This window comes from Moschus berezovskii, chromosome 4 (genome assembly GCF_049115385.1).
Source record: "Moschus berezovskii isolate FMDL1 chromosome 4, NW_MosBer_1.0, whole genome shotgun sequence".
In the NCBI taxonomy this organism is placed as follows: Eukaryota; Metazoa; Chordata; class Mammalia; order Artiodactyla; family Moschidae; genus Moschus; species Moschus berezovskii.
In genome coordinates, this window is record NC_142463.1 from 124,516,710 (window position 1) to 124,541,391 (window position 24,682).

Sequence of the window (24,682 nt, forward strand, 5' to 3'; positions counted from 1 at the left end):
AGAAATATTCAAACGTATCTACTTTCTAATATGGTTTAAAAAATAAATAAAAGTAGTATGTACATCTCTTAGGGATTTTATGTATTGGATTTAGAGACATAAATGGGTGCCCTTGGAATGAAAGAAAAGTGGTTTTTTGTTTAGACGGTCTTCATGTAAACTGTTTTCAGCACACCTAATCCAACTTCTAGTAAATGATAGGATGGCCTGACATTTCATCCTCTTGACAAACCCAAGAGGTTTTTACGCTCAAACAAGAGACAAGCATCTAAGTAAGCTTTCTGAAGAAGTTCTCAAATAGTCTTGAATAGTTTTTATAGACTCAGTTAAGATGCTCTAAAATTTTTTTCTATAAAGATTAAAGATAACCACTTTTTAAAAATATGTTTCTTATTTGCATAGAAATTCAGCTTTATTTACCTACTTTGGACTATGGAGCATGGCCTTCTTTAAAGCCAAAATTCTTTGCATACTCTAAATTTGCTGTCATCTATTGAATCATCATTATAATTACTTTTTCAATATTTTAGTGATTCAAGTTTATTCTTTATTAAAATTGCAGAGAAAAAAATAGTCATAGAGAAAGAACTGAACTCCGAGGGAGTTAAAAGCTCTGTTATTCTTTACTTGCTTGTTATCCAGTCTTATGGTTAGGACAAATGAATCAGCTCAGGGCTTAATTATTTAGTTCCTAAAGAGCAACTGAGCCCTGGGGAGCTAATGTAGGTGTTCCAGTGGATGGTATTGATAATATGACTCTGTGCAAGTTCCCTGCATTCTGTAACAAGGTTAGGTTCTAATCCTTTTATAAGATAAAAGGGATTATTAAGTACACCGTTTTCCTTCCAGTCTGTCTTCAGTGAGCTATTTGTGTTTTTAATTCCCTCACATACATTTAGTTGAATGACATATTCTCACATAATACCCTGAGTCACAAAAGGTAACAGAAGTATTTTGGAGTTACATGATTAATGATAAAAGTAGTGGCCTTCATGCTTTAAATACTTGGCTCTTTGAAGTGAAGTGTTTGTGAGTGACTTCAGTTATTGTGTTCCCTTCACTAGATTTAATATCAGAGGAGCAACAATAGGTGATAGAATAAGGAGGTAATTCAGTGTGTCCCTTCATTATTTACTTCATAATGAATATGCTAGGTCTTCTTTTTTCCACAGCTAACCACTTTTCCTATTAACAGTTAATACTTCTTTGAACGTAACTGAACTCTAAGTGCTAAGCATTATAAATTGAGTTGCTTTTCAGAAACTATATTTAGCTGCATGCACTGCATGGGAATAGAATGAAAAGAAATTTCTTGTGTGCAGATGTAATTGATGTTCACTTCAGGTGTGTCATATGATAAAGTAACTGTAATCTGAAATTGTTGTTTAGTGGCTCGATTGTGTCCTAATCTTTTGTGATCCCATGGACTGACTGCCAGGCTCCTCTGTCCGTGGGATTTCCCAGGCAAGAATACTGAAGGGGGTTGCCCTTTCCTTCTCCAAGGGATCTTCCCAACCCAGGGATGAACTCACGTTTCCTGCAGGCGGATTCTTTACTGCTGAGCCACCAGGGAAGCCCATAATCTAAAATGATACACTTTAAATATTAGCTAATACTGCTGTGTGATACTAAATTACTAGATTGCATTCTTCAACAAAATATTCAAAGCAAGTAGCTGATATTAGCTAATTTGTTGAAGAATGCAATTTGTGTTTTTTTTTTTTTAAACTCAGTTGGAGCAGCATTTAGCAGCTTTTTGCTTGAGATCAGTAACAAAAAATGGACTTGAATCTAAGTCTCTTCATAGGTTTGAAATTCTGATTTTTTTTTTTTTTTTAAAGAAAGGGACTTTCTCATGAATAGTTTAGTAACTTAGTATCACACATCAAGTGATACCTAGCCCTCGAAGACTTCTGTAGTTTGAAGACTACCAGGGGGATACATTTTAAAATGTAAGTTAAAGTTTCAGTACCATTATTCATTTACCCAAAACCTGACAAAATCAACTTTGTACTTACTCAGTCAGTTCAGTTCAGTCGCTCAGTCGTGTCTGACTCTTTGCGACCCCGTGAATCACAGCACGCCAGGCCTCCCTGTCCATCACCAACTCCCGGAGTTCACCCAAACTCATGTCCATCGAGTCAGTGATGCCATCCAGCCATCTCATTCTCTGTCGTCCCCTTCTCCCGCCCCCAATCGTTCCCAGCATCAGAGTCTTCTCCAGTGAGTCAACTCTTCGCATGAGGTGGCCAAAGTATTGGAGTTTCAGCTTTAGCATCAGTCCTTCCAATGAACACCCAGGATTGATTTCCCCCAGAATGGACTGGTTGGATCTCCTTGCAGTCCAAGGGACCCTCAAGAGTCTTCTCCAGCACCACAGTTCAAAAGCATCAATTCTTCGGCGCTCAGCCTTCTTCACAGTCCAACTCGCACATCCATACATGACCACGGGAAAAGCCATAGCCTTGACTAGACGGACCTTGGTTGGCAAAGTAATGTCTCTGCTTTTTAATATACTATCTAGATTGGTCATAACTTTCCTTCCAAGGAGTAAGCGTCTTTTAATTTCACGGCTGCAGTCAGCATCCACAGTGATTTTGGAGCCCCCCAAAAATAAAGTCTGACACTGTTTCCACTGTTTCCCCATCTATTTCCTATGAAGTGATGGGACCAGATGCCATGATCTTTGTTTTCTGAATGTTGAGCTTCAAGCCAACCTTTTCACTCTCCTCTTTCACTTTCATCAAGAGGCTTTTGAGTTCCTCTTCACTTTCTGCCATAAGGGTGGTGTCATCTGCATATCTGAGGTTATTGATATTTCTCCCGGCAATCTTGATTCCAGCTTGTGCTTCTTCCAGCCCAGCGTTCCTCATGATGTACTCTGAATAGAAGTTAAATAAGCAAGGTGACAGTATACAGCCTTGACGTACTTCTTTTCCTATTTGGAACCAGTCTGTTGTTCCATGTACAGTTCTGACTGTTGCTTCCTGACCTGCATACAGGTTTCTCAAGAGGCAGGTCAGGTGGTCTGGGATTCCCATTTCTTTCAGAATGTTCCACAGTTTCTTGTGATCCACACAGTCAAAGGCTTTGGCATAGTCAATGAAGCAGAAATAGATGTTTTTCTGGAACTCTCTTGCTTTCTCCATGATCCAGCGGATGTTGGCAATTTGATCTCTGGTGCCTCTGCCTTTTCTAAAACCTTCTTGAACATCTGAAAGTTCACAGTTCACATATTGCTGAAGCCTGGCTTGGAGAATTTTGAGCATGACTTTACTAGCGTGTGAGATGAGTGCAATTGTGCGATAGTTTGAGCATTCTTTGGTACAAAAGTAATTGTAGTTTCAAACCAAGAATTTTAATCATTATAACTAAGCTCAAACCCATCTTTACACCAAAGATGGGAACCATTACACCAAACACATTTTTGCCAACAAGAACTAAGTTTGTTCTTGTAGCATGAAAATTGTGCCTTGGAATTCGACAAACTCTTGTAAAGCATTTTCTGCCTCCTGCTGGTTTGGAAGCAGCCTCCTACAAAAAGTTGTTGAGATGCTTGAAGTTGATAGTTGTTTGGTGAATATGGCAGATGAGGCAAAACTTCGTAGCCCAATTTATTCAACTTTTGAAGCATTGGTTGTGCATCATGCAGTCAGGCGTTGTTGTGGAGAAGAATATGACTCATTCTATTGACCAGTGCCGGCTGCAGGCATTGCAGTTTTCAGTGCATCTCACTGATGTGCTGAGCATACTTTCTCAGATGTAATGATTTTGCAGGGATTCAGAAAGGTGTAGTGGATCAGACTGGCAGTAGACCATCAAACAGTGACCGAGACCTTTTTTTTGGTGCAAATTTGGATTTGGGAAGTGCTTTGTACAGCCACTCAGCTGGTTGTCATGGGTTGTTGTTTAAAGTCCACTTTTCATCACATGTCACAGTCTAATCAAGAAGTGATTTGTCATTGTTACATAGAATAAGAGAAGACAACACCTTAAAAGGACGATTTTTAAAAAATTTTCAGTCAGCTCTTGAGGCAGCCACTTACCAAGCCTTTTCACGTTTCCAATTTGCCTAGTGAGTGTAGAATGGTCAACAGTGAGTTCTCCAGCAGCTTCTCATGGAGTCTTTAAGAGCATCAACTTTGATGACTGCTCTCAATTAGTCGTTGTCAGCTTTCTGTGGCTGGCCACTGCACTCCTCATCTTTGGCTTTCATCTCCTTTGCAAAACTTCTTGAACCACTGCTGCTTTGTACTTTGGTAAGCAGTTCCTGGGCCAAATGTGTTGTTGATGTGGCAGGTTATCTCCGCTGCTATATGAAATATTTTGAACTTGAATAAAAAAATCGTTTGAATTTGTTTTTTATCTAACATCATTTCCCTAGTCTAAAATAAATATAAAATCAACAGCAAGTAATAAGTTATTAGCAAAAAAACATAAAGTGAGAGATGTTCATTAAAATGACGTGTAACATAACCGTACGTAAGAATATATTCCAATGGCAAATGGCAAAGTTCAGTAGTATAAAACAATTACTTTTGCACTAACCTAATAATTCTAGTGGCACATGTATGTTATTTGTCATGTGTTTCTAAAACATAAAACATAATATATAGCAACCATCAGAAATGTAAAATTAGAGTTCCTGGTGGGGAATACAGAATTGATGGAATAAGCCAAAAAATATTTTAACTATATAGAAATTTTGGTTAAGTCCTATTCTCATGAGGAGCCTCATATAAACATCTCAAAATTATTTTTACTTTGGTATTAGTGTTTCTAGGTTTTAACATAAAATGTATATGAATGTAACTTTTTGCAAATTATTCTATTGGTAATTACTACTTTCTAATTATATAATAGTAGAATGAGATTTGCTTCAGGCCTGTTTGGTTTTCCGATTTATACGTTGAATCCTAAGCACTCAATCTGATTTTACAGGGAAGATTGCAACTTAAAAGCACCATGTCACTCTAAATGAGTTATAGAAAAGCTAAAATGTTGAAGTGGAGGGCACTCTGTGTTGTGACTGTTGCCAAGAATTGCTTGTACTCCCTACATTGGCCATATCCAGAGTATGCACCTTATGTCTCCATATCTTTACTTACTCTGTGCCCCTCTAACTGAAATGACCTCCTGTTACCATCATCATCATTATGGCCATTTCATCTTTCAACATGCATCTTAAGCTGCTCTTTTTGAAACTTTTCTCAGCCTATACCTTGCATAATTCCAAGTAGGACTGAACATTTCTTCTGTATGCCTTTATATATATTATGCTACCTATAATACTTGTAAGTTCCTTTTAAGGCCAGCATAATACATACATGCATACATAAATAAAAGTTGGCAAAGAAGGTTATCTTTTTATCTAAAATTCTAGCTACCAAAGTTTTACTCATATTTCCTTGGATGATCTGGCTTACTGTTTCTTCCTCTGCTTCCTAAAATTTGAAATAAATGAAAATCTATAAATTACTTTTTTAGGGTTCTGACAGCATTCCCACACATTTGATTGCTTGCTGGAAAGAACTGAGGGTCACTCTTAGGAAATGGCAACCCACTCCAGTACTCTTGCCTAGAAAATTCCATGGATGAAGGAGACTGGTCGGCTACAGTCCATGGGGTCGCAAAGAGTCGGACATGACTGAGCGAATTCCCTTAAGATAGTTTATTATGAAGAGGAAAAAACACATCAGACAGAATCTAGAAAAATCCAGGCACAAGCTTCCAATGCTCTCCCACCCAGGATGGTCCATACAACCTGCTCCTTTTTCCAGCAGTAAAAGGCATTTGACATTAGTGTAATGTTTCTGCCCAGAGAATCCTGCTTAAGACTCAAAATTCACCAGGTTTTATTGGAAGCAAGTCATATAGGCACCCTCTGCACCAAACCACAACCATCTGAGTTCCAGACCCTGAAGGAAAGTAGATGTTCATCATAAATCACATTATTTGTACAGACTATCTTGGCAACCAGGTACATCAGGGTTCATTGTCCCAGGCAGGCAGAACAATGGAGGAAACATTATAAAGTCAAGTTCCCAGGCACCAGCCAAGGGCCAGCTTTGGAAACAGACCCTTTGAGAGATAGCAGCATTGGGTCTGCTATCCTTTACTTTTATTTACTAATGCACTTTGAGGCAGAGAATTGAAACTCTCCCCCCCAACCCCCTCCAAACGCATACCACAGACACAAGAGGAGTAGAAATAGCAAGATACTCTGCAGCAACTCATCCAAGTCTCTTATATCTGGTACTTGTAAAAGATAGTGACTGAAATTCCAATCCAGAGACCTTTCTTATTGGTAACAGTAGACAACCTATAAAAAGGGGCTTTACAGCACTTAGAAGTATCATTTTTAAAAAACACAAGTGACATCTTTTCTAAATTTTTATTCATAAATTCATATGGCCATCAAACTTTTTTTTTTAATTGATAATTTAAATGTAAATTTGAGCTTAACTCTGAAAAATCCAAGACTCTAAATTTGGAGGTTCAAGCCAGTGAGGTTTTCTCTCTAAAAACCACTAAGTAAATATGAGAAAAGTGTGTATATAGTACACTTCATATACTGGTATTTAGAGTTAAAATGACCATTCAGTGAGGCATAAATAAGTGAAATTTAACTTATTTTTTGATTATACTATCATTTGCCTAGGAATGTTTCCTTGGCATGTACCGTAGCAACTTTGGATCTCATGCCAAAGCTTTATGGCTGTTCTGAAAGTAGAGACATAGCATGTGGTGTTTATCACATCAGCTCTCCTGTTGCAGAGGACAGGGTAGGAGATAGGGATTGAGAACAGTATCTGCATGTTTATAAGAACCTAACATTTTGATCTTTGAATGGGAAACTCGGTCTCAAGTTTTGTAAGTAAATGCATACTCAGTTTATTTTCAGATGGAAGAATTTAGTTATAAAATTAGGAAGATGGGGGTTGCTGTTGCCTTAAGCGTTCCGATACCCTACAGTGACGTCACAAAGTTTGGAAAATCCTACATTGTCTATGCCTCTCTCTGAAACTTATAAACCACATTAGTATAATAAAGCCTGTAAGAAAACCTGCAGCAAGGAAACCTTTTTAGCTGTTCTCAATTCATTTTTTTTTACATTTATTTGAACACAAACCTGTTATGTGGAAAGCCTCCAAAAATCCCACAACTTGGAAAATGCTTTTCAGATCATTCCAATTTACAGTCTACAGTCTATAGTTCAGTTGCTCAGTTGTGTCCACCTCTTTGCCAACCCCATGGACTGCAGCATGAGAGGCTTACCTGTCCCATCACCAACTCCCAGAGTTCACTCAAACTTGTGTCCATCGAGTCGCTGATGCCATTCAACCATCTCATTCTCTGTCGTCCCCTTCTCCTACCTTCAGTCTTTCTGAGCATCAGGGTCTTTTCCAATGAGTCACTTCTTCGCTTCAGATGGCAAAAGTATTAGAGTTTCAGCATCAGGCCTTCCAGTGAATATTCATGACTGATTTCCTTTAGGTTTCACTGATTTGATCTACTCACACTCCAGGGGACTCTCAAGAGTCTTCTCCAACACCACAGTTCAAAAGCATCAATTCTTCGGTACTCAGCTTTCTTTATAAGTCCAGCTCTCACATCCACACATGACTACTGGAAAAACCATAGCTTTGACTAGACAGACCTTTGTTGGCAAAGTAACATCTCTGCTTTTTAATGTGCTGTCTACTCCAGTACTCTTGCCTAGAAAATCCCATGGACGGAGGAGCCTAGTAGGCTGCAGTCCATGGGGTCGCTACGAGTCAGACATGACTGAGTGACTTCACTTTCACTTTTCACTTTCACACATTGGAGAAGGAAATGGCAACCTACTCCAGTGTTCTTGCCTAGAGAATCCCAGGGACAGGGGAGCCTGGTGGGCTGCCGTCTATGGGGTCACACAGAGTCGGACACGACTGAAGTGACTTAGCAGCAGCAGCAGCAGGTTGGTCATAGCTTTTCTTCCAAGGAGCAAGTGGCTTAATTTCATGGCTGCAATCACCATCTGCAGTGATTTTGGAGCCCAAAAAAATAAAGTCTGTCACTGTTTCCATTGTTTCCCCATCTATTTGCCATGAAATGATGAGACTGGATGCCATGATCTTAACTTTCTGAATGTAGAGTTTTAAGTCAGCTTTTTCACTCTCCTCTTCCACTTTCATCAAGAGGCTCTTTAGTTCTTCTTTGCTTTCTGCCATAAGAGTGGTGTCATCTGCATATCTGAGGTTATTGATATTTCTCCTGGCAGTCTTGATTCCAACTTGTGCTTCATGCAGCCCAGCATTTCACATGATGTACTCTGCATATAAGCAGGGTGACATTGTACAGCCTTGACATGCTCCTTTCCCAATTTGGAACCAGTCTGTTGTTCCATGTCCAGTTCTACCTTTGCTTCTTGACCTGCATACAGATTACTCAGGAGGCAGGTCAGGTGGTCTGGTATTCCCATCTCTTTCAGAATTTTCCACAGTTTGTTGTGATCTACATAGCCATATGCTTTGGCATAGTCAATAAAGCAGAAATAGATGTTTTTCTGGAACTCTGTTGCTTTTTTGATGATCCAGTGGATGTTGACAATTTGATCTCTGGTTCCTCTGCCTTTTCTAAATCCAGCTTGAACATCTGGAACCTCATGGTTCATGTACTGTTGAAGCCTGGTTTGGAGAATTTTGAGCATGACTTTGCTAGCATGTGAGATCAGTGCGAGAAAAGTCTAGTTGGCTCCACACCAAACTGAAGCCCTTCCTTGCTAGGCTTGGAGGTAGTGAAAACAAAAGCAAGTTGAAATCTAAGGAAAAGCTGGCAAAGGAAACCAAAAAATTCAAGTGAAGTAAATAAAGAAGGAAATCAGGGGACTTCCCTGATGGTCCCGTGGCTGGGACTCCACGATCCTAACGCAGGGTCCCCGAGTTTGATCCCTGGTCAGGTAACTAGATCCCACATGCCACAACTAAGAGTTTCCATTCCAAAACTAAAGATCCCACATGCCATGACTAAGACCCAGCGCGGCCAAATAAATCAATAAATATTAAAGAAATCAATAAAAGTATGAGTAATGGGCAGAGAAAATAGGAAAAAGTACTGTATTATGCGACGAGTTGACTCACTGGAAAAGAGTCTGATGCTAGGAGGGATTGGGGGTGGGAGGAGACGGGGACGACAGAGAATGAGATGGCTGGATGGCATCACCGACTCAATGGACATGAGTTTGAGTGAACTCCGGGAGTTGGTGATGGACAGGGAGGCCTGGCGTGCTGTGATTCATGGGGTTGCAAAGAGTCAGATACAACTGAGCCACTGAACTGAACTGAAGTGAATCTTTGTTTAAGCCACTTTTTCTATCCTAAAATCTGTTCTTCTGTAAGCTATTTTAATAATAGTATTGATTAATTTGATTAATTTGTACCACTGTAGCTGTATATATGTTGTTTTTGTTTTCTGGCCATGCCACATGGGATTTGGGGATCTTAGTTCCCTGACAAGGGATTGAACCCATTCCCTCTGCAGTAGAAGCATGGAGTCCTAACCACTGGACCACCAGGGAGTTCCCAACACTAGCTATATGTAAGTGTGTTTTACAATGATTTTTTTTTTTTGCTATGTTGAAAACAATAGGCAAAGTAACTCGTTTTATGTTTTTAGTGTTGTCTCAGAATGTCTCTTTACAGTTTAACCTTCAATTCAGTTCAGTCGCTTAGTCGTGTCCAACTCCTTGAGACTCCATGGACTCCAGCACACCAGGCTTCCCTGTCCATCACCAACTCCCAGAGCTTACTCAAACTCATGTCCATTGCATTAGTGATGCCATCCAACCATCTCATCCTGTTATCCCCTTCTCCTCCCACCTTCAATCTTTCCCAGCATCAGAGTCTTTTCCAATGAGTCTAGTTTAGCCAATTTTTTTTAACTACTAAATGTGCCAATTTTGAATTTTTTTAAATAAGGCTTATAAACTCTTTGATTGGTATAACCTTCTAATTTAAGCTTGTGCTGTGCTTAGTTGTTCAGTCATGTCCAACTCTTTGCAGTCCCATGAACTGTAGCCTGCCGGCTTCCTCTGTCCATGGGAATTCTCCAGGCAAGAATACTGGAGTGGGTTGCCATGCCCTCCTCCAGGGTGTCTTCCCAACCCAGGGATCAAACCCAGGTCTCCCGCATTGCAGGTGGATTCTTTACCATCTGAGCCCCCAGGGAATTTAACCTTGGAGATATCTTAAAATTTTTTGTTGAACCATTTTAGAAATAAAATTTTCTAGAATATGAAGTGTTAAATATAAAGACTTTCAGGGAAGAGGAAAGGCTCAAAATGTAAAATTAGGAGCTTCCCTGGTGGCTCAGCGGTAAAGAATCTGTCTGCCAGTGCACACATTCGATCCGGGAAGATCCTACATGCCACAGAGCAGCTGAGCCCATCTGTCACAACTAATGAGCATGTGCTCTAGAGCATGGGAACCACAACTGTTGAGCCCATGGGCCACGACTGCGGAAGCCCATGCAACCTAAAGCCTGTACTCCACAATAGAAGAAGCCAGTGTCATGAGAAGCCTGCACATTGAAACTGTAATCTCTGAGCTGTTGGTTCAGTGGTATACACAGACATATAAATAATTAAAACAGTAATTGCAGTGATAGGACTTTGCCTGGGCAGTGGTCTGTTTTTTTTACCCCTACAGATTTTTCTGAAGTATATTCTACTTTTAGAATTAAGTTTAGTGTGTTCCTAAGAAAAGCCTCAGAGCTTATTTGTTGAGGCAGTCCAAGTGCGGGTTGGAAAAGAATTTTCAGACACAGAGCATTTCAGAAGGGAATAAGTTTATTAAGAACAGAGAGCAGGAATAATCTGGGCACTGAGAGCACCGTGGGCCAACTTCCTGACAGATCAGGAAGAGTTGACAGTTTTCAGGGGTTAATAGACAATTTTTATAGTCTCAAGACAAAGAAAATTCCTGCTGGATGGTTGGTGTTCAGTTCAGTTGCTCAGTTGTGTCTGACTCTGTGCAACCCCATGAATCGCAGCACGCCACGCCTCCCTGTCCATCACCAACTCCCGGAGTTCACTCAAACTCATGTCCATCGAGTCGGTGATGCCATCCAGCCATCTCATCCTCTGTTGTCCCCTTCTCCTCCTGCCCCCAATCCCTCCTAGCCTCAGAGTCTTTTCCAGTGACCAAAGTATTGGAGTTTCAGCTTCAGCATCAGTCCTTCCAATGAATACCCAGGGCTGATCTCCTTTAGAATGGACTGGTTGGATCTCCTTATTAGGTGATTAGTTAGGGCGCTATAGGGTTTTTACTGGAGTGGACATCTTTGCCTAATTGGGAGTCAGAAAGGTTGTTAGTGATGATCAGGGGCTTTTGGCAATAGTTACAAAGGGGCTTAGTCAGCTTCAGACTTGGTTTGGGCTCCACTTCTCTGGCTTTGGTGCAAGGGGCAGGACTCAACATTATTTTCTTATGTTATGCTCTTTTTCCTAGTAACTGTCAATGTGTAAGTCTTGGTTGTGAGACTTGAAGTTTTCAAAATATCAAATATTAGAGTGTCCTTCTTTTGTTCTTTTTCTTTCTCTCTCTCTATATATATGTATTTATTTATTTTATTGAAGTGTAGTTGACTTAACAGTGTTGCCAGTGCACAGAAAGGTGTTTGAGTTGTACATAAATATATTATTTTTCAGATTATTTTCCATGATAGGTTATTACAAGATATTGACTGTAGTTCCCTATATTGTTATAGTACAGTAAATCTTTGTTGCTTGTTGCATATCTTTTTTAAAAACTAGAAATCTAGCATTCTGTTCATACTAAGTCAAACAGGTGGAATCAAAATGTCATAAATTTTTTTGTTAGGTAAAAATTCATAAGGTTTCTAAAATATATATGTTATACATACTATACACACACACACATATGCTTGGTGGTTTCTTTTGGTGTCTCATGTGAATCTAAGAGTCTATTCCTTGATGTTCGTCAGCACAAGGGTTGGTAGCAGTACTCTTATCCTTTCCAGCAAGGTTGAAGAGAGTTCATGTGGAAGTGTCTTTCTTTTTTTCTGTACCTTGCAGCTTGCGGGACCTTAGTCCCCTCCACCAGGGATCAAACCCATGCCCTTGGCAATTGAAGCATGGAGTTTTAACTACTGGACCTCCAGAGAAGTCCCTGAAAGTGCCTTTTTTAATAGACAGAATTTCCAGGGAATTTCCAGTTTGCAAGGTGTGATGCTTCAGGTTTTCAATTCCCCAAATTTGCTTTATCAAAACTTTCCTTTTTTGGTCTTGCCATGTGACTTGCAGGATCTTCGTTCTCTGACCAAAGATCATACCCAGGCCACCTCCACTGGAAGCACAGAATCCTAACCACTGGGATGCCAGGGAATTTCCAAAACATTATTTTCAATAGAAGCAATTAGGCTTTCAAAATATTAGAGTATCTCTTCGTTTATCAGTTGTAGGTCAAAAGAAGCAGGAGCCAAGTGCATTGGGCATCTTGTGACTATCTCAAAGGTTAAGGGTTTATGAGTTAGGAAAGAGGTGGACTTGAGATTTTTGAATGACCAGCTGCCATGCTTTTGGCCAGGGTACTTGGAGGGCCTCTAAAAATATTGCCAATTAAATCTTAATAATGCCAGTAGTGCATTCAACTAAACCAGAAGACTGAGGGTTCAGTAATACGGTTGTAAAATTAGCCAAACAGCATAGACATATTGAGGCACCTGGCCAGTCACTGTGAAGTTAAGGAGAATTTCCCCAGGTTGGATAGTCTTTTCCAAAAGATTATCCTCAAAAGAGACAGTAGCCTGGCTTTTGGTCCACTGTGAAAACATACAGACCACAAATAAAACATGTCTGTTGGATGGAGTAAATTGTGTAACATTCATTTGCCAGGCCTCTAATATTCCATTAGCCAGTTAAAAATGTCTGGGAATAGTATGAACAGTCTTCCTTGGATTATACTTTGCAAAAGTGTGTTAAGCACTTTTCAGCCTTATTTTTCCCATCAATGTTGATTCATGAAGACTAACATTTTTTAGTGGACTAATGGTTCAATGCATGTACAATGGTGAGAAGTGGGTAAAACTGCTTCTGCTTCATTGATTACGTCAAAGCCTTTGACTGTGTAGATCACAACAAACTGGAAAGTTCTTCAAGAGATGGGAATATCAGACCACCTGACCTGCCTCCTGAGAAATCTGTATGCAGATCAGGAAGCAGCAGTTAGAACGGGACATGGAACAACAGACTGGTTCCTAATCGGGAAAGGAGTATGTTAAGGCTGTATATTGTCACCCTGCTTATTTAACTCATATGCAGAATACATCATGCGAAATGCTGGGCTGGATGAAGAACAAGCTGGAATCAAGACTGCCGGGAGAAATACCAATAACCTCAGATACACAGATGACATCACCCTTCTGCCTTATGGCAGAAAACGAAGAAGTTCTAAAGAGCCTCTTGATGAAAGTGAAAGAAGAGAGTGAAAAGACTGGCTTAAAACTCAACATTCCAAACACTAAGATCATGGCATCCAGTCCCATCACTTCATGGCAAATAGATGGGGAAACAGTGGAAACAGTGAGAGACTTTATTTTCTTGGTCTCCAAAATCATTGCAGGTGGTGACTGCAGCCATGAAATTAAAAGACACTTTCTCCTTGAAAGAAAAGCTATGACCAACCTAGACAGCATAGTAAATTAAAAAGCAGGGACATAACATTGCCAACAAAGGTCTGTCTAGTCAAAGCTATGATTTTTCTAGTCATGTATGAATGTTAGAGTTCTTTCTTTCTCATAAAGAAAGCTGAGCACTGAAGAATTGATGCTTTTAAACTGTGAGGTTGGAGAAGACTCTTGAGAGTCCCTTGGACTGAAAGGAGATCAAACCAGTGAACCCTAAAGGGTATCAGTCCTGACTGTTCATTGGAAGGACTGATGCTGAAGCTGAAACTCCAGTAATTTGGCCACCTGATGTGAAGAACTGACTCTTTGGAAAAGACCGTGATGCTCAGAAACATCGAGGGCAGGAAAGAAGGGGGCAACAGAGGATGAGATGGCATCAGCAATTCAATGGACGTGAGTTTGAGCAAGCTCCGGGAGTTGGTGATGGACAGGGAAGCCTGGCGCGTATTGCAGTTCATGGGGTCTTAAAGAGTCAGACATGACTGAACAACTGAACTGTTTTCTCTCATATTTGTTAACCTCTTTGTTTTATATTTCTACTTTTTTTCTTTGTTATCATTTTCTTCCTTATCGTTTAAAATTCCTCTTTGGTTCTTTTTCTAACTTTGTTAGTTGTATACATTTAGCATTCAGCTTTTTTTTCATTAACATTTAATTTGCAGTCAGAGAACATGGTTGAATAGACCTATATTTTGAAAGTTATAGAAACTGGCATTGTGGCCTATTATGTGATAAATTTGTAAATGTTTCATGTGTGCTTGAAAAGCATGTGACTTTAATTTTTAATGTAGAATTTTATATGTGACCATGATATTATGTTGTTCAGTTGCTATGCCGTGTCCAGCTCTTTGCAACCGATGGACTGTAGCATGCCAGGCTTCCCTGTTCTTCACTGTCTCCTGTAGTTTGCTCAAAATTGTGTCCATTGAGTCCAACCATCTCATCCTCTGTTGCCCCCTTTCTCCTCCTGCCTTCGATCTTTCCCAGCATCAGGGTCTTTTCAAATGAGTCAGCTCTTCACATCAGGTGGTCAAAGTATTGGAGCTTCCAACTTCAACATCAGTCCTTCCAGTGAATATTCAGGGTTGATTGGTTGGATCTCTGCTGTCCTAGGAGCTCTCAAGAGTCTTCTTCAGCACCACAGTTTGAAAGCATTAATTCTTCAGCACTCAGCTTTCTTTATAGTCCAACTCTCATGTCTGTACATGACTGCTGGTAAAACCATATCTTTGACTATATGGATCTTTGTTGGCAAGTGATGTCTCTGCTTTTTAATACGCTATCTAGGTTCATCATATCTTTTCTTCCAAGGAGCAAGTGTCTTTTAATTTCATGGCTGCAGTCATCATCCACAATGATTTTGGAGCCCAGGAAAAGGAAATTTTGTCACCATTTTCCACATTCCCCCTGTTTATTTGCTTTGAAGTCATGGGACTGAATGCCATGAACTTCTTATTTTGAATGTTGAGTTTTAAGCCAGCTTTTTTCACTTTTCCTCTTTCACCTTCATCAAGAGTTTCTTTAGTTCCTCTTCACTTTCTGCATTATCTGAAGTTGTTGATGTTTCTCCCAGTAATCTTGATTCTAGCTTTGAGTCATCCAGTGCAGCATTTTGCATGATATACCCTGCACATAATTTAGATAAGCAGGGTGACTGTATGCAGAGTTGACATACTCCTTTCCCAATTTTGAACCAGTCCGTTGTTCCATGTCCAGTTCCAACTGTTGTTTCTTGTCCTGCATACAGGTTTCTCAGGAGACAGGTAAAGGTGAGCTTGTAGTCCCATCTCCTTCAGAATTTTCCACAGTTTGTTGTCATCCACACGGTCAAAGGCTTTAGCATAGTCAATGAAATAGATTGTGTTTTGGAATTCTCTTGCTTTTACTATGATCCAGTGGATGTTGGCAATTTGGTCTCTGGTTCCTCTGCCTTTTCTAAATCCAGCTTGTATATCTGAAAGTTCTTGGTTCACGTACTGCTGAAGCCTAGCCTGAAGGATTTTGATCATAATTTTGCTAGCATGTGAACTGAGTGAAATTGTATGGTTATTTGAACATTGTTTGGCATTGCCTTTCTTTGGGACTGAAATGAAAACACTTTTTCCAGACCTGTGGCCACTTCTGACTTAAGGCTCACCATTAGATTAAGACTGTTAATTGTTCTGTTCAAATTATCTCTATTGTTTGGTAGCTTGACTTATAAAATAGTGAGAGAGATGTATTGAAGTCGTCATGTCCTTGTAGTTCTTTCATTTTCTTTTTTAAGAAGGTTTGAGGCATTTTATTGAGTGTATATATATTAAATTGTTTCTTCTTCCTGGTAAACTGAACTTATTGTATATGTAGTGATCCTTTCTACCTTTGACATTACTTTCTATAGTAGTCTATTTTATCTGATATTAATGTAGCTGTGCCATTTTTCATTTGATTACTATCTGCACAATATCCTTTTGCCTGAAACCCTTTCCTTGTTCTCATACTTTAGGTATATCTGAAACAGTTTCTTTTTCTCTCCGTTGATCAATTTAGTCTCTTTAAGTTTATTATTATCATGGCTATTTTTGGACTTTTTTCCAGCCGTTTTTTTGTGTGTGTGTGTGGGGGGAGCCTTCCCTGATACCTCAGTTGGTAAAGAATCTGCCTGCAATCCGGGAGACCCTGGTTCGATTCCTGGTTTGAGAAGATCCCCTGGAGAAGGAATAGGCAACCCACTCCAGTATTCTGGCCTGGAGAATTCCATGGACTGTATAGTCCACGGGGTTGCAAAGAGTCAGACATGACTGAGAACCTTTCGCTTTCACTTTCCAACTTTTTCCTTCTAATTTTCCTGTTATACCTTTTTTTTTTTAACTTTCCTGTCATTTTTAGGATTAAGATTTTTATCCTTTTTTTTTTTTTCCATTTTTTTGGTCCACTGGATTGGAAGCTCTGTAGCACATCTGTATGATACATGCATGTGTTTTATATGTGGTGCACACGTGTTATGTATGATGTGTGTGACGTATGTGTGATGTGTGTATATATGTATGCCACGCAGCATGTGGAATATTAGCTCCCTGACCAGGGACTGAACCCAGGCTCTTGACAGTAAAAACACAGAGTCCTAACTATTAGACTGCCAGGGAATTCCCGTCAGTGTTTTCATTCTAAGTTTATTCATTTGTTTAGAACTGTTTGCTGTGTTGGACATTATCTGATTATATATACAAGTGTAGCATTTACTGTCACTTTTTATCTTCTAACTTGAAATTTGTGCACTTTAAGCTTTTTTTCTGTTTTAGATCATTTCCTACAGTGGCCGGTACCCTAATCTTTGACCTAAATTGTATAGTACAAGCTGCATTGCTTGAGATCTAGATTTCACAATTATTCTTTATCAGGATGGGTAAGCCACACAAACATTAAGCAGTAAATTAGACCATATTGTAGAGCAAACTTTTTTAAAATTCATTTTATTTATTTTTGGTTGCACTTAGTCTTCACTGCTGTGTGAGGACTTTATTTGCTGCAAGCAGGAGCTGCCCTTTGTTCCCATATGCAGGCTTCTTCATTGTGGTGACTTCTCTTGTTATGGAGCACAGGGTCTAGATGCACAGACTTCGATAGTTGCAGTACATGGGCTCAGAAGTTGTATGGTGTGTGGCTCTAGGGCAAGTGGGCTTCAGTAGTTGCAGCACGGAGGCTCAATAGTCGTGGCTTGCACGCTCTAGAGTGCCAGATCAGAAGTTGTGGCGCAGGGGCTTAGTTGCTCTGCTGGCATGTGGAATCCTTCCAGACCGGGAATTGTACCCATGTTTCCTGCATTGGCAGGCTGATTCCTATCCACTGTGCTACCAGGGAAGTCCCTAGAGCAAACTTAAGTGAATTAAACACTTATGATTTGGTACCATCTTCACTAATTCTTAATTATCATCATCCCATTACTCATTCAGCTTTAATTTTGGCCATACTGCTTTTTAAAAATGATTTGAGCTTCTGATTCTTGCTGTGTTGTATAGTTTCTTTTTCCATTTATAGCTCCTAAGGCCTCTGCTTTATCAGCAAGGTTATTTCTGTTTCTTCTGCTACCTGATACTCTACTAATTTTCTTTCTTCTTTTAGTTTATTTTATTGAAGTATAGTTGATTTACAATGTTGCATTAGTTTCTAGATACTCTATGTTCTTAGCAAGAGATTTTTCTTTTCAGTTTCTTGCTATTCACATATTTTTAACTGATTGAGAGTCCTTTTTTCTTCTACTTTAGGAAAAAGAGAATTTCAATCATATTAATTGTTTCATTTGAGAGCATTTGAACTCTCAACCCTTCCCATTTATCACTTCCCAATCAGAAAGATAATCAGAATGAACTGAATATGTCAGCTTTCTCTGTGGAAGTTTCTAATTATGTCTAGCTTAAAATTTTGGATCCTCCCCCCTTGTTTTAAATATGTGTAACATAGGACAAAATTTTTAAAACACTTTCTAAATAGCCTATAGAATTTTATAATATACCATTGTATGAAAAAGAAAACTTTATAAAACTACATATTTGTTATAGAATTGTATTAGAAAGTGTTATTAACAGTTTAGTGTCTGTTTTTCTAGATTCTTTCTATCTATATATAAATTTCTCCTCTACGAATTATTTTTTAACCAATATTATAGATTCTTTAAGATAATGCTGATATTTTCCATATTCTTGCTTATGGATCTTATCATTTTTAATGACATAAGTATTCCAATGTACAGATGTGCCATAATTTTATAACCTATCCTTTCTGAGTATAAAACACTTAGATTATTCCAGTGTTTCTCAAACTGCTGTGGTGAATAGATGTGTGTATGTGTATATATATTGTGAAAATACATATTTGCATATGTTTTTTATAGCATGCATTCATTAAAAGATAAGATCGCTACATCAAAACAAATACATATTTTAGGTTTTAATGGTTATTATTTAATTTCTCCTCAAAAATATATTGTACTGGGACAGTAATATACTGCCAGTGGGATTATAAACTGCTGTAACCGCTTTGGAAAGTTGTTTGAGAGTATCTATTAAGGATAATCATATGCATATACTGTGGTCCAGCATATCCACTTCTAAATATATGCTCAAGAGAAATACGTACATATATTCATCAGAGCACTATTTTTGTCCTCAAAACCTGTAAACAACCCAGTGTCTACCAACAGTTGTATGGATACATAAATTATAATGTATTTATGTAAAGTAGTATTGTACAGCAAAGAGAATGAATAAACTACAGCTGAATACAGCAACATGGATGAATCTTACAAATATAATGTTGAGCTAAAGAAGCTAGACACAAAATACATCATATGATTTTGTTTAATTAATGAAACAGGCAAAATTAACCCATCATGTTAGAAGTCAGAATAGTGGAGCATAATAATGGAAATGGAGAATGGGGAGACTTGTGAGTTCTATTTATTCTCTCTTTCTCAATCCTTGTCTGGTACATGGGCCTGTTTTGCAAAATGCATTGAGCTGCGCCTTTTTGACTTACACCTTCCTGTCTATGTTTAAGTGTAAGTGAAAATTCACAGCCAGAGTGCTTTTTTTAATGTATAAAACCTCCAAACTCCTACCAGTAGTGCCTGTTTTCCTGTGCTCTTGCCACTCTGATAGGTGTAAAAAAATGTTTAATATGATAGACATGCAAAAAGATGAATTTATTTTATTATTAGTGAGGCTAAGCATCTTTTTGCATATTTATTAATAGTCTCTTTCTTCTGTAATTTCTTTGTTCATGTCCTTATTTTTCTTTTCTAGTACTTATTTTTCATCCTGATTTGTAGACACTTGATATATTTTGGGTTTTTGTCTGTTACATTGCAGAATATAATGTTTCAAATAACAAGTTGAAACTAACAGTTATTTAGGGGAAAGTTTCTTCTAGTCATGAAGTCAATCTTAAAGAGGGTCCATTGTTCTTCACTCTCTAGCTCTGTGACCCAACTGGGTTCTTAGTAAAAATCAGCCTCATTAGCGCCATTCTGTACTCTAATATGAAGTTCATGTAGAATAGATTCTATTAGAAGATCCTTGTTTTATTCATAGATATCAATATTCTTTCCTTGACTAGTTTATTCTTTGCTGAGAACAAACACCTTTAAACAAAATCTCAAAACATCCACTGCAATTATATGTTACCTTTCGTTTCTTTTTTTGGTTTCTCTTTATGCCTTTGTATTTCCTAATGTGGAGAGGAAAATAATGTTGAATAGGTTTTGTTTTATTTATAGTAAATTGCATATTAATTTTGTCTGTATTATATTTTTATAAAAGAGCCATTTAAACAGTGTGCCGCATGCTATTTCCTTGACTCTCAACCAGTACCAAATTTCTAAGTGATCTCTTAACTAAAACATTTTGTTTTAGTAACTCAACTAGTTTGATGTAGTCTTACTGTTTTGTCTGCCTTTTTATGCTTTTGATTGGGGATGCCTTATTGAGATGATGTTGAGTTTAAATAATTTCTAGATTTCACTTGATTTTAATGTTGCTCACTTTCATTCTGTAGTGGCCTGTGAATGTTTTATACTTACTTCTGTATTTTTCTTTTAATATGTAATTCATAGACGCTCTGCTGTTGCCCGCATTCAGGAGTTCTTCAGGCGGAGAAAAGAAAGGAAAGAAATGGAAGAGTTGGATACTCTGAACATTAGAAGGCCACTAGTAAAGATGGTTTATAAAGGCCATCGCAACTCCAGGACAATGGTACCATATACTCATGACATTGTTTGGAAGAACTGCAGTTTCATAATAATATGATTTTTTTTCCATAATGGTTGTTTTATATATGCCAGTGTGATTCTACTATATTCTATATAATTATCTCTGTACATAACATTTATTGCACCTTCCCAGTTATCTCTTTACTCAAACATAGTTCTTTTTGTCCTATAATATGTTGTGAAAGAGCATTATTTTTTATAAGAAAACTCTACCCTACTAAGGAACTATTATAGAACTTTAAAAATGTTAGCTTGTATAGGTAACCATTGCTTCTTTTTTGCTCTCTCACACTTGCTGTCTACTTTCCTAGTAGACATTTTTTTAGTTCATATTAGTTTCTTTTGTTGGTTGTAAAGAGAAAGATTTGGATATATGAAATCCAGGTTCATTACAAAATATAGTCAGATTAATTATAACTTTTTTAAAGATTGACAAAGATTTGTTTCAGTCACCTTGTCTTTCTAAACTTTAATTTCCTCATCTATGAAGTAAAAGCAGACCAGATGATATCTGAGATCTTTTCAAGTGTTTATAACCCAGAAGTCTGTCTACCTAATGCAATATTAATTATTTACTGAGAAAATCTTGTGAGATGATTAACAGCTGTCACTCTGAACCATTCATATCTGAAAGTGTTCTCATATATTCACTGAGTTTCAAAAAGTATCTACAGAATCAATTTCAGTCTACTTTCTTTAGGGTAGAGGCAAAAAGTAACTTTGGGATGAGGAAATAGCTCTTTTTATAGATATCATGTAGCAGCAATTTACTTATTTTACAAGGACTACTCATTATTAATAGAAGCAATCAATTTGTATTTCTTGTGTTTTTATGGTTAAAATTTTGGATGGAAATAACTGGGGATAGAAATGGAAAAAAATAGAAGACAAATGAATAGAATAGTAGTACCAAGTAACAAGAAAATTGGCTCCCCTCCTTTGTTTTGCCAAAAAATACCAAAGTCGCAGCTGCACATGATTTCAAAAATTCTGATCTGAAATACAAAGATTTTTCATGGTTCATTTTGTGCATCGGCTGAAAAACTCCGTCATAATCATCTTAACATGTCCTTTGTTTCATTGCTTCATGAAAGTAAATATGTATTTATATCTTTCCTTCTTGATTGTGAGAACTTCTGATAGCTAATAAAAAGGTTGGTAATTTTGTTCTTTTGGCATAAAGCACAATACTGGGGGGATCAATTCATTTCTTTCTATGAATTGTTTTTATTATCTTTTTAAGCTAAAATGGAACTGGTTTTGGAAAATTCAGTGACATCTATATATAAATTTTCATTATACTGTCCATAACCCAGAAATCTCATTCATTCATTTAGTAGTTATTAACTCAGCACCTGCTGTGTGCCCAGGTACTGTTTCAAGCACTATAAATATAATATTGAACAAAATAAAATACCTATCTTCATCATGGGGGACTTTATTTTCTTCCATTTTATCCCTCCTAATAAATCTCTGCCATGGTCAATATACTGGAAGACAAAGACTCTCCAATTTTTTATTTTCTAAGCCAATTAATTTTTTAAACTTGAGAATAGAAAAATCTTTTTTAATAACTCTGATTTGAAATCTCTTATAATTTTCTGTTTTTCTTAACCCTTAGATAAAAGAAGCCAATTTCTGGGGTGCAAACTTTGTAATGAGTGGTTCTGACTGTGGCCATATCTTCATCTGGGATCGTCACACTGCTGAGCATTTAATGCTTCTGGAGGCTGATAATCATGTGGTAAACTGCCTGCAGCCACACCCATTTGACCCAAGTAAGATGACCTTTTATAAGGCAAGGGTTCAAAATCATTAGTATGATTAAGCAGTTTCAACTTTTTTCTAGTTGTAAGAATAAATATGTAAGAATAATCCAAATTATCCTAGTAGGCAGCTACTAGTATTGCTCTTCTTGGGTTTAAAAAAAATATATTTACAACCTGCTTTTGGCTGAAAATAGAGGGAAATAGATGAAAGAGTTTATTCTCCTAATAGTTCTTCTAAGTTTTATCAGTTATAAGAGCTTCAGTTGATTGAACTTTTCCTTGCTTAACCAAATTGAACTTCCATGCCTTTTAGTCTTTACATATCAGAATTAATTTGCCAGAACAAAGGAGCAGTGACTTATTCTTGCCTTTCATTTGAAATTCCCATGTTTCTCATAAAAGAACATAAATAGGAAAAAAATTTGAGTGATTTCAAGATGGTCTTAAAATTGTATTATAGGGTAACTTTTAGAAAATCTTCAAAACAGTATTCTCAGTTAACAGTTAAATGTATCAGTACAGTGTCCATTTTAACTCACTTTTGCTGAACATATACATCCATGCATATATACATCATACATTTACGTGAATTAATGACGTTTCTAAGCTTTATATTAATGTGAACAATTTTTTCTAGTTCTCGCCTCATCTGGCATAGATTATGACATAAAAATCTGGTCACCACTAGAAGAATCAAGGATTTTTAACCGAAAACTTGCTGATGAAGTAAGATTTTTGTTATATTTATTATAGAACATATTTCACTTTGTTCCTGGAATGCTTAATAATTTTATTTACGTATGTATATATTTTTCAGTTGTGCTGTGCCTTCGTTGCTATGTGGGCTTTCTCTAGTTGCAACAAGTGGGAGTTACTCGATAGTTGCTGTGTGTGGTCTTCTCATTGCAGTGACTTCTCTTGTTCCTGAGCTTTGAGCTCTAGGCATGTGGACTTCAGTAGCTGTGGCATGAGGGCTCAGTAGTTGCAGCTCCTGGGCTCTAGAGCACAGGCTCAATAGTTGTGGCACAAAGGGTTAGTGGCTCCACAGCACATGGGATCTTCCCAGGTCAGAGATCAAACCCATGTCTCCTTCATTGGCAGGCAGATTGTTTATCATTGAGCCATCAGGGAGGCCCCTGAAATGCTGTTTTAAGAAGAATCAAAGCAAGTTAATTTACTTAATGAGGTCAAATTTTAAGAAAAAGAAAAGAATAAAACATGCCCACAATACTAGAGAGGTAAAAACTGAAATACTATTTTGATAAATAGAATGTTGATTATCGGTAGTAACAGATAAAGTTTATTATAGTTGAATAGATTGACTATTTTGACTTGATGCAATGAAGAATAATTAAAAAAAAAACCTGTGTCCTTTTAAGAAAGTAGTTTTACTATAACTTTTCTCCATAATCATAGCCAAATGGGTAGCAGAACAAATTATCAGAGAATCTTTTACTTTATGATTTTAAGGTTTCCTCAGCTTCTGAAGCTGCTGTTACATCAGTAGTTTTGAAATTAAGTACTCAGAAGCTGTAGGTTTTTTGCAGGATTGGGAGCAGGAAGATGTATGATATGAAAGCTAAACTCTGGGTATTTCTTCCTCAACTCCAAACAGAGTTTCCATTTATGGGTTTCATTTAAGATTTCATACAAGTATTTCTTATAAGGAAAATAAGGATCCATTGCATTAATCAGCAGTAACGAATTACTAAGCTTCTGTGAGGAGGTGAGTGCAGCTAATGTTGATGCTGCTACCTCTTATCCCTTCATGGACCTCAGCCTTTTCATGGCAAAGGGGCATCCATAAGTCAGTAAAGCTATGAGCCGTGCCGTGAGAGCCAACCGAGAGAGAAAAAGAGTTCTGACAAAACATGGTCCACTGGAGGAGGAAATGGCAAAGCACTCCACTATTCTTGCTGTAAGAATCTTATGAACAGTATGAAAAGGCAAAAGGATATGACACGGGAAGATGAGCCCCCATGTCAGAAGGTGCTACAGGGGAAGAGCAGAGGGCAATTACTAATAACTCCAGAGAGAATGAAGTGACCGAGCCAAAGCAGAAATGTCACTCAGTTGTGGATGTGTCTGGTGGTGAAAGTAAAGTCCAGTGTTGTAAAGAACAATATTGCATAGGAATGTTAGGTCCATGAATCAAGGTAAAGTGGACTTGGTTAAGCAGGAGAGACAAGAATAAACATCAACATCTTAGGAATCAGTGAATTAAAATGGACAGAAACGGGCGAATTTAATTCAGATGACCTTTGTATCTACTACTGTGGGCAAGAATCCCTTATAAGAAATGGAGTAGCCATCATAGTCAACAAGAGTCTGACATGCAGTACTTGGGTGCAGTCTCAAAAACGACAGAATTATCTTGGTTTGTCTCCAAGGCAAACCATTGAATTTCACAGTAATCCAAGCCTATACCCTAACCATGAATGCCAAAGAAGCTGAAGTTGAATGGTTCTGTGAAGACGTACAA

At 37.9% G+C, this 24,682-nt stretch overlaps 1 protein-coding gene across 6 annotated transcripts in view; it reads left to right on the forward strand.

Moving 5' to 3' along the window:
* DCAF6 (DDB1 and CUL4 associated factor 6) overlaps positions 1-24,682 on the forward strand; it is a 177,992-nt gene that overhangs the window by 136,789 nt on the left and 16,521 nt on the right. For 3 of the 6 annotated variants that reach the window (XM_055403951.2, XM_055403953.2, XM_055403955.2), the window contains 4 exons: positions 1,065-1,106; positions 20,276-20,414; positions 22,053-22,209; positions 22,838-22,926. In XM_055403951.2, coding sequence (XP_055259926.1) covers positions 1,065-1,106; positions 20,276-20,414; positions 22,053-22,209; positions 22,838-22,926 — 427 coding nt within the window. The remainder of the gene's footprint in view (positions 1-1,064; positions 1,107-20,275; positions 20,415-22,052; positions 22,210-22,837; positions 22,927-24,682) is intronic. The other 3 variants (XM_055403952.2, XM_055403954.2, XM_055403956.2) reach the window with 1 other exon arrangement.